This window comes from Rhincodon typus, chromosome 39 (assembly GCF_021869965.1).
Source record: "Rhincodon typus isolate 14 chromosome 39, sRhiTyp1.1, whole genome shotgun sequence".
Taxonomy (NCBI): domain Eukaryota; kingdom Metazoa; phylum Chordata; class Chondrichthyes; order Orectolobiformes; family Rhincodontidae; genus Rhincodon; species Rhincodon typus.
In genome coordinates, this window is record NC_063370.1 from 6,551,168 (window position 1) to 6,561,918 (window position 10,751).

The following is a 10,751-nucleotide window of genomic DNA, read 5'->3' on the forward strand; positions in this document are numbered from 1 at the left end:
CCCTCCCTCATAACCAACTCCCTCATCACCCCCTCCCTCATTACCAACTCCCTCATTACCCCCTCCCACATTACCAACTCCCTCATCACCCCCTCCCTCATTACCCCTCCTTCATTACACCCTCCCTCATTACACCCTCCCTCATTACACCCTCCCTCATAACCGCCTCCCTCATCACACCTTGCCTCATAACCAAATTCCTCATTACCCCCTCCCTCATTACCCCTCCCTCATAACCAACTCCCTCATTACCCCTCCCTCATTTAATCCCTCCCTCATTACCCCCTCCCTCATTACCCACTTGCTCATTAGCCCCACCCTGTCTTACCCCCTCCTTCATCACCCCCTCCCTCATTTAACCCCTCCCTCATTTAACCCCTCCATCATCAACACCTCCCTCATCACTAGCTCCCTCATCATCCCCTCCCTCACACGCCCCCACCCTCACTACCCCATCCCTCATGCTCTCCCACCCACATTCACACCCTCCTTCATACACCGCCACCCTCATTACCCCTCCCTCATCACCAGCTCCCTCATTAGCCCCCTCCCTCATTCACCACCTCCTACATCACCCCCTCCCTCTTTAACCCCTCCCTCATCACCCCCCTCATCATACCCATCACCTCACTCTCCACCCCTCCCTCACTCTCACCCTGTGCATAGGCAAAAGTGGATGGGCCTAATGGACTCACAGCAAAACGCAGTCACCTGCTAAGGGGTGACTCTGAGGGAATCTGTGATCTCGGGATCAGGTGTTGATGAAGAACACCGGTGATCTCATTGAATCTCTCTTTCTCTCACCATACCCCTGACTCTGCATGCTCACTGTCTCTCTCTCTCTCTCTTCATGTCATTTCCCTACCCTCTCTCTGTCCCCTCATTCTCTCTTCTTCCTCCATACCCCCTCCCACCTCCCTATGCTACGCCTCTCCCAATTTGCCCCCTGTGCCTTTCTTCTCTCTCTTTCTTTTCCTCGCCCTCTCCTCTCTCCCTCCTTCTCTCTTTCTTTTTCCTCTTGTTCTCCCTCCACTCGCTCTCACGCTGCCTCCGTGCTCTCTCCCCAACGAGTTCCTTTCTCTCCCCTTCTCCTTTTTCTTACTCAACCTCTCTTTATGCTTCCTTCTCTCCCTTTCCCTCCTCTGACTGCACCCTCCTATTTCCTTTGTCTCCTTCTGTCTTTCTTCCCCTCCCCCCACAACCTCGCTCTCTAAGTCCTGTGAAAGTGAGGATGGAGGAGATCGTGTGCAGGGTACCAACATTTCCCAAGATATTTGCAGTGTTTGCGCTGTTGGCCATTCCTGGAACCTTGTGACATTTGTCACCTCTACCAGTCTGTGGTAGCGGGGGGTAAGCGCTGTTTGAGGTCCTTCACTGCCACCAATCCTCCTTTGTCTTGGGCCTATCTGGTGGTGAGTGGTAGAGGATACATCAATGTAGAATCTCTATAGAATAGCAGGCACTGTCCTTAGATAACAAGGTTTTTTATTGCTCGATCGCAATACCTAGGCCCCATTTTGTTGGGCATCATAACTAGGACCTTCTGGGCCTGGTACAGATCCATCCGGTCCCTCTGAAAGCTAGCATAGTACTCCCTGTCTCCCAATGTAACATAAAACATTAACTCCTTCAAAACCATTACTTCATACAACATCTCCCCCCCAAGCTTGCCCCCCACTCCATTGTTAATTATTTGGGAGTACCTGTACCGGGTCAACCACCAAGTGTTGCTGGCACGGTGGCTCAGTGGTTAGCACCGCTGCCTCACGGCGCCAGGGACCCGGGTTCAATTCCACTCTTGGGCGACTGTCTGTGTGGAGTTTGCACATTCTCCCCGTGTCTGCGTGGGTTTCCTCCGGGTGCTCTGGTTTCCTCCCACAGTCCAATGGTGTGCAGGTTGGGGGTGGATTGGCTGTGCTAAATTACCCATAGTGCCCAGAGATGTGCAGTTTAGGGTGGATTGGCCGTGCTAAATTGCCCCATAGTGCCCAGGGATGTGCAGGTTAGGGTGGGTTAGCCATGGGGAATGTAGGATTACAGCGTTTGGGTGGGATGCTCTTCAGAGGGTTGGCAGAGACTTGATGGGTTGACTGGCCTCTTCCTGGGCTATGGATACTTTATGTCTCTAATGCCTAGGGGACGTTGACTGACTGGCCTCAGGCATAAAAAGTGTTAACCTTGTGTAGGTAAGCCTCATGCTTGAGGTCACATGACAATGGCAGACCAAGAAGGACATTGGTACACAATTGCATTTCAGTCCAAGCAGCGCACAGTGTGGGAGTGTGCGAATCAGTGATGATATTACCCAGCCTCCTATCGTTTACCTTCTCTTCCAGGGCCTTGTTTCTCAACAACACCAGCAGCAAATGTTGCTCGACCGATTGCTTTTCATGTTCCTTGTTCCTTTGACTCATTCCCTGTTTCTCACAAAAGAAGAACACATTTTAATGTCGTCACTGACAACCAAGCCTTGCTCTGTTTCAGTCTTGTCCCAGGATCCGGGGCCCAGGTCTATTATCAAAGAACATCATAGCAGCAGGTGTAGGCCACTCAACCTTTGATGATTGCTTCGGCCTTCAGTGTCACTGTGACTGATCTTCCACCTCCACTCTATTTCCTCACACTCTTCCCCTCCACACCATCCGTTGATGTTCTGGCTTAATATTATTCAGTGGCTGAGCGTTTTCTGCGGTAGTGAGGTCAAGAGATTCACAGCTTTCTGAGGTGAAGGGAGCTCTCTTCGTCTCAGTTCAAAATGGCCGACCCCCTCATCGTGGCACTATGACACCCCAGCTCTCAATTCTAGCCCCTCTGTCCAGGAATAACAGCCAATGGGGATCTACCCTATAGGAATTCCAAGATCACTTCCAATTCAGTTTAAGCTCCAAGGAAAATAAAAACCGAAAGAACTGTGGATGCTGTAAATTTGGAACAAAAACGGAAGTTGCTGGAAAAGCTCAGCAGGGTCTGGCAGGATCTGTGAAGAGAAAATCAGAGTTTCAGGTCTGGTAAACAGGGTTCTGTGGAAGGGTCACTGGACCTGAAACGTTAACACTGATTTTTTTCTTCACAGACCCTGCCAGACCCGCTGAGCTTTTCCAGCAACTTCTGTTTAAGCTCCAAAAAATATGGTTGTTCCACTCAACGCTGTCTCCCATTAGAACCCTCCCCTATGTGGGTAATGTACTAGATAACACAGTGTGGAGCTGGAGGAACGCAGCAGGCCAGGCAGCATCAGAGGAGCAGGAAAGCTGACGTTTCGGTTCGGGACCCTTCTTCAGAAAGACCCTTCCCTGCTTCTCTGATGCTGCCTGGCCTGCTGTGTTCCTCCAGCTCCACACTGTGTTGGTCTGACTCCAGCATCGGCAGTTCTTACTATCTCTGAGTGGGTGATGTACTGCTGTGTTGAATATGAATCATTGACAATGACCACTTCAGTGAACTTCATTCCTCAAATTTATTATCCTTCAGGTGATTGCTCACTCCTAACTCCCTGGATTTTCTTTTTGGAAGAGTCATTTGTCTTATTCTCCCGTCCTGGGGGAGAGGAATTAGGCCTGATCTGCATCATCAGTGTATTCTAGTTAACATCTTCAGCTAGGCCACTTTCTATCTACAAACAGAACCAGCACAGTTTCTAACACCTTCCTTCACTTTCTGAGAAAAATCTCAGGGATTACCAAGTGCGAGGCAGAGTGGACAGCACAGAAACAGGCCATTGGGCCCAACTGGTCTATGCTGGGGTTAACACACAGCCTGAAACTCCTCCCATTCCAGCTCCATACTTTCAGAACCTAGGTCCACCCCCTTTTCTCTCGTGTACTTGTCTCGTTTTGTTTCTGCAGACGTCTAAGCTTTTTGCCTCAACCTCTATTGAACCTCACAGTCGAGGGGTATGGGGTAGGCTATTTAGGAATGAGATGAGGAGAAATGTCTTTACCCAGAGAGTGGGGAGCCTGTGGAATTCTCTGCCACAGAAAGAGGTTGAGGCCAAAACATTGTAGGATTTCAAGAAGGAGTCGGATGTAGCATGTGGGACTAAAGGGGTCAAACGATCTGGGGGAGAAATGGGAAGAGGTTATTGAGTCAGTTGATCAGCCCATCGTCCTGTTGAATGGTGAGGCAGGATTGAGGGGCTGAGTGGCCTACTCCCACTCCTATTTTCTACCTTTCTTTACACAAAACATAGAACTGAACAGCACAGCAACGGGCCCTTTGGCCCACGATGTTGTGCTGAACATGACGCCACGTTAAACTAATCCCTTCTGCCTGCCCTTGGTCCATACTCCTCCATTCCTCGCATATGCAGATGCTTATCTAAAAGCCCCTTAAATGCCCCTATTGTATGTGCCACCACCACCACCCCTGGCAGCGCATTCCAGTCTCCTACATCTCTCTGTGTAAAGAAAACTTGGCCCTCACATCTCCTTTGAACTTTCCCCCTCTCACCTTAAATGCATGTCCCCTAGTTCTCTGCTCCAGAGAAAACATACCTGAGTGTTTCTAGCTTCTCTGTATAGCTCATAGCCTTTCTGTGGTAGCGAATACCCTGGAGTCTGAGCACCCTCGGAGTAAAGCAATTTACTGGATTTATCACAGAATCCCTGCAGTGCAGAAACAGGCCCTTCAGCCCAACAAGGCCACACTGACCCTCAGAGCATCCCACCCAGACCCATCCCCCGATAACCCACCTAATCTACACACCCCTGGGCACTATGGGGCAATTTAACATGGCCAATCCACCCTAACCTGCACATCCCTGGGCACTATGGGACAATTTAGCATGGCCAATCCACCCTAACCTGCACATCCCTGGGCACTATGGGTAATTTAGCATGGCCAATCCACCCTAACCTACACATCCCTGGGCACTATGGGACAATTTAGCACGGCCAATCCACCCTAACCTGCACAACTTTGGACTGTGGGAGGAAACCCACACAGACACGGGGAGAAGGTGCAAACTCCACACAGTCAGTCGCCCGAGGATGGAATTGAACCTGGGTCCCTGAGCCACCGTGCCGCTCTCACTTAGAGACTAACTCTTTTGTGCTGATGGCCCCTAGATTTGGACTCTTCCACAAATGGCAACTTTCTCTCCACTTTGGCCCCATTCAATCCTTTCAGAAAATGGGGGTGAACCCTATGGATTCTGGAATTGTGGTGATAGGCTTGGAACAGGATTGAGGGGGCCTTTTTTAACTGTTCCTTCAACATACTATGAATGATGTACACTTTTAGATGCTTTATTCTCTGATCATTTGTGGGATGTGGATGTCGCTGGCTGGGCCCAGCATTTCTTGCCTGTCCCTAATTGCCCCTTGAGAAGGTGGGTGTGAGCTGCCTTCTTGAACCGCTGCAGTTGTCCTGCTGTGGGTTGACCCACAATACCCTTAGGAAGGGAATTCCAGGATTTTGACCAGTGACAGTGAAGGAACGGCAGTATATTTCCAATTCAGGATGGTGATGTAGCACAACGTTCCCACAGTCCCATTTCTCTTCAGGGTCTCTCCACCACATGATCGTTTTATGTCACTGCTGATGTGGTTTAGTATGTACATACTTGTGTACTAACCCATTACTCTACCCACACAGCCACCACCTCAGTTTACAATCCTGCTGGTCGACATGTTTCCACTCAGAAATGGGCACTCACCTTAAATGTGCACCCGTAGCTGCTAAATTTGCAACATCCCTCAGTCTTGGGACACTCTGACATGTGAGCTTTGAGCTGGAAACGAGAGAAGAAATAATTCACTGTAACTTAACCCGACTTGGAGAATAAGCGGGTTTTAGGTGGATCTTCTCTTGGGGTCACTGCTGGAAAAAGATGCGTGCTATTGATCACATCACACTCGTCAGGACCAATGCAAGAATGCCCAAATTTTGGGCAATTGCAACAGTTTATACTGCAGGAAATAAAGAGCACTGATTGGTTAGTGAGGTGCTTGCTGGGATTACCATACCCAGGGACCCATGCTCCGCAAACAAAAGGAAGAGACGCCAGTCTTGTGACTCGTTGCCAGGATGTGGAGGTGCCGGTGTTGGACTGGGGTGGACCAAGGTCAGAAATCACACAACACCAGGTCACAGTCCAACAGGTTTATTTGAAATCACAAGCTTTCAAAGCGCTGCTCCTTCGTCAGGTGAAGTCAGCTTGTGATTTCAAATTAAACCCGTTGGACTATAGCCTGGTGTCATGTAATTTCTGATCTTGTTCCCAGAAGCTTGGGGCATCTATAGGGCAGTGCGGTGGCTCAGTGGTTAGCACTGCTGCCTCACAGCACCAGGGACCCAGGTTCGATTCCACCCTCGCGTGACTGTCAGTATGGAGTTTGCACATTCTCCCCATGTCTGAGATAGTGGGAATTGCTGGTGCTGGAGCCCACTTCTGAAGAAGGGTCCAGACCTGAAATGTCAGCTTTCCTGCTCCTCTGATGCTGCTTGGCCTGCTGTGTTCATCCCGCTCTACACCTTGTACTCCCTGTGTCTGTGTGGGTTTCCTCCAGGTGCTCTGGTTTCCTCCCATTGTGCAGGTTAGGTGGATTGGCCGTACTAAATTGTTGATAGTGTGCAGGCTGGGTGGATTAGCCATGGGAAATGGAGGGTTATGGGGATAGAGTGGGATGCTCTTCAGAAGATTGGTGTAAACTTGATGGGCTGAATGGCCTGCTTCCACACTGTAGGGATTTTATAAAAACCCAATTTTTTCCTCATGGCAATGCTTTCGCCAAACAGATTGGCCCAATCAGCTCCCTTTTCCCCTGTGTTATAAGTTGTTGTGATCATTAGAAATTTGGCATTCTTGTGTGTGTCCTGATGTGCACAAGATCAGAAGCCTTAGCAACTTGTAGCTGTTTGCAGAAATCTGTACAATAAAATGACAGTCTCATCCCTAATGGGCCATCCAGAGCAAGATGAGAATAAACTTACAACAAAAAAACCAAAGGTTCACTCTCATGGGACATCCTAAAGTATTTAACGGCTCATGAAGTAGATTTTAAGAGTAGCGAATAGACCATTGTGTTAACGCACATTGATATTTGCAGGAGCTTGCTATGAATAAATTGGCTTTTATCCCCCCCCCTCCACCCCCCAACTTTACATTACAACAATGACTGCGCTTCAAAATTATTTTTTGACTTGCCAGGCCCTGTGGCATTTGGAAATATAATGTCGAAAACACAGCTACCAAGTTGTGCACAGCAAGCTTCCACACAAACAGCAATGCGATAATGACTTGGATAATCTGTTTTGGTCAAGTCAGTTGAGGGATAAATATCAGACAAGATGCCAGGAAGAGCCCCTGATTCTTCCATTCCCCACAATTGCATGCTACAGCATGGAAGCAGGCCACTCAGCCCATCAAGTCCACACTGATTATCCAGGGAGCATCCCACCCCTCTACTCTATCCTGCATTCCATATAGCTAACCCACCCAACCTGCACACTATGGGTAATTTACCATGGCCAATCCACTTAACCTGCACACCTTTGGACTGTGGGAGGAATCAGACACAGGGAGAGTGTGAAAACTCCACACAGACAGTCGCCCGAGGGTGGAATCAAACCCGGGCCCCTGGCGCCGTGAGGCAGCAGTGCTAACCACTGAACCACCGTGCCATGGATTCTCATGTCTCTTACGTTTTCCCCCCAGGAGAAGGGCAGACAGCTTAATGACTCATCCTCATGCTCCCCACAGCACTACGCTGAAACGTCAGCTTTAGATTTTGTGCTCAAGGCCAGGAGTGACACTCAGGCCCTGATCGAGATCCAAGGGTGCAGCAAACTGGGGCCTTAGCTGACAGTCCAATAGGAGCTAGGCCTCAGGCCTGATGTCAGAACTTACAAAAAACAGGGGCATTGAAAACCCGTCCCCACAAAAAACAAAAGCTGTGAAGGTGAGGTGGATGGGAAATTTCAACGTGCCATTCATGGAAGCTAATGCTATTGGATTAAAGATCCAGACCATGCAAGATCTTAGCCAAAGGGCGGAACAGGGCCAGAGGGGCTGAACGGCCGAACGGCCTCAACCCGTTTCCACATTCAGGACTCCTGTCCCCACAGCAACGTGGAAAACAGAAGTAGGAAGAGAAAGCGGCCTAGTGTCTGAAGGACGCCCTTTCATTCAGCTTGGAGGGGAATTCCCGGCAGAATGTCAATAAACTGCAATGTCTGTTGTACTTGAGGCTGAAACTGAAACTGAGAAACGAGAAAAGACTCGTAAGAATTTCCACAGGTTTGCAGTTTTTATTCTGCCCGGCCCTGGGCTTCGAATCAAAACCTGTGCTGAAAGAAAATGGCTTACGTTATTGGCACAGAAAGACACTGAACTTCACATCTCCAAATGCCTGACTCCATTGCGCCTGATAACCAAGAAATAATTTTGAAGTGCCTTCACGGCTGCAATGTAAAGGGGGAAATTAAAAAAAAAAAACAGCCAACTTACTCGCAACACGCTCCTACAAATGTGATTTAACACAGTAATCATTCTGAAGTGCCTCACTGTAACAGGGACCCGGGTTCGATTCCACCCTCGGTTGACTCTCTGTGTGGGTTTGATCCGCTTCCTCCCACAGTGGGCGTCGCTGGATTTTTTGCCCTGTCCCTAGTTGCCCCTTGAGAAGGTGGGGAGGGGTGGGGGTGGGTGAGCCGCTGCAGTCCGTGTGCTGTGGGTTGACCATTAGGGAGGGAATTCCCAGGATTTTGACAGACAGGGTGAATGCTGGGCAAAATCGGGTGGCGCTGCGTGTGACTGGGGAGCTCATAGTGTCATACCACACGGAACAGGCTCTTCAGCCTATCAGGTCTGTTACCAGCCCATCCTCAGGAATCCCACTTTCCTGCACTAGGCCCAAGGCCTTGAATGTTATGACATTCCAAGTGCTACTTTTTGAAAGGTTGCGCTCTCTTGCACTTCTCTTTTGTGGAGATGCTTCTTTTCTCACATGCCCCCCTGGGGGTGGTACCTCATTCAAAAGACAGCATTGTGACAAGCGTCACATTCCCTCAGGAATGCGTCGGGAGCGTCAGGCTCTTGTATCCTGTATTCAAACCGCAAGTGCAGAACTCCAGGCCACGATGTTCCGAAACAGGGCCGGAAATGATGCCCATTACATGATAACTGGCAACTTGCCCTCAAGCTCCAATTCCTGGTACAGGGCTCACAATAACAGGGAAAGAACAGAACACCAGTGGGGAGGGGGAGGATGTTAACTCTAGTAATCTGTCTGCCCATAGAGGAAAAAGCACAGAAAATGGCCCTTCAGCCCATCCAGTCTGCGCTAGTCAAAAACAACCATTCTATTCCCATTTCCCAGCACTTGGCCCATTGCCTTGTATGCATTGGTGTAGCATGTGCACATCTCTTTATTGCTGGAGAGATGGAGTTTAAAAACGGAGAGGTTATGTTGCAGCTGTACAGGGTGCTGGTGAGGCCACACCTGGAGTACTGTGTACAGTTTTGGTCTCCTTACTTGAGAAAGGATGTACTGGCACTGGAGGGGGTGCAGAGGAGGTTGATTCTGGAGTTGAGAGGGTTGGCTTTTGAGCAGAGATTGAGTAGACTGGGACTGAATTCATTGGAATTTAGAAGAATGAGGGGGGATCTTATAGAAACGTATAAAATGATGAAGGGAATAGATAAGATAGAAGCAGGGAGGTTGTTTCCACTGGTGGGTGAAACTAGAAATAGGGGACATAGCCTCAAAATAAGGGGGGAGCAGATTTAGGACCGAGCTGAGGAGAAACTTCTTCACCCAAAGGGTTGTGAATCTGTGGAACTCCCTGCCCAGGGAAGCAGTGAGGCTTCCTTGCTGAATATTTTTAAGATGGATTTTGGAACAGTGAAGGAATTAAGGGTTATGGTGAGCAGGCGGGCAAATGGAGCTGAGCCATGATCTTATTGAGTGACAGAGCAGGCCCGAGGGGCCAAACGACCTACTCCTGCTCCTATTTCTTACGTTCTTATGTAAATACCTCTTCACTGTGATGAGGGTTTCTGTCTCTACCACCCTCAAAGGCAGTGAGTCCCAGATTCCCACCACACTCTGGATGAAAATATTTCCCTCACATCCCCTCTAAACGTTCTGCTCCTTACCTTATAATCTATGCCCCTTGGTCATTGATCCCTCCAATGAGGGGAAAGGTTTCTTCCTGTCTATGCCCCTCATTATTTTAAACATCACAATCATCTCCCCCACTCTGTTCCAAGGAAAAACCCCAGTCTGCCCAATAACTAGAACTCTCCAGCCCAGGCAACATCCTGGTAAATCTCCTCTTCCCCCTCTCCAGTGCTATCACATTCCCCCAGTAATATGGATTCCAGAACTGTGCACAGTACTCTAGCTGTGGCCTAACCAATATTTTACACAGTTCCAACATCACCTCCCTGCTCTTAAACTCTATGCCTTGATTAATATAGACAAGTATCACACATGCCGACTTAACCAATTGATTTACCTGTCCTGCTGTTGATGAGTTTAAACATTTCAATGATTTATGTCTCTCCCTTCAGCTTTTTCACAGGCAAACATCTGTGTCTCACCAAAACATTGAAGAGCGATGCATTGTGATAATGCTATGACTTCAAGAGGATATTTTGTCCATTTTTTTTGAAAGACAGGTTCTAAGACAGAGGCACTGAGCTGTCTATTTGGAATACCAGTATTGTAAGCAGCTTGTGAGGCCTTGAGAGATTGTAAGAACTGCCGATGCTGGAGTCAGAGATAACACAGTGTAGAGCTGGAGGA

The 10,751-nt window shown here is 48.9% G+C and overlaps 1 protein-coding gene across 1 annotated transcript in view; it reads right to left on the bottom strand.

Moving 5' to 3' along the window:
* LOC109926380 (TNF receptor-associated factor 3-like) overlaps positions 1-10,751 on the bottom strand; it is a 42,432-nt gene that overhangs the window by 4,295 nt on the left and 27,386 nt on the right. The window contains exons 6-7 of the mRNA XM_048618212.1: positions 5,657-5,731; positions 2,325-2,417 (exon numbers count right to left, since the gene is read on the bottom strand). Of these exons, the coding sequence (XP_048474169.1) occupies positions 2,325-2,417; positions 5,657-5,731 (168 nt within the window). The remainder of the gene's footprint in view (positions 1-2,324; positions 2,418-5,656; positions 5,732-10,751) is intronic.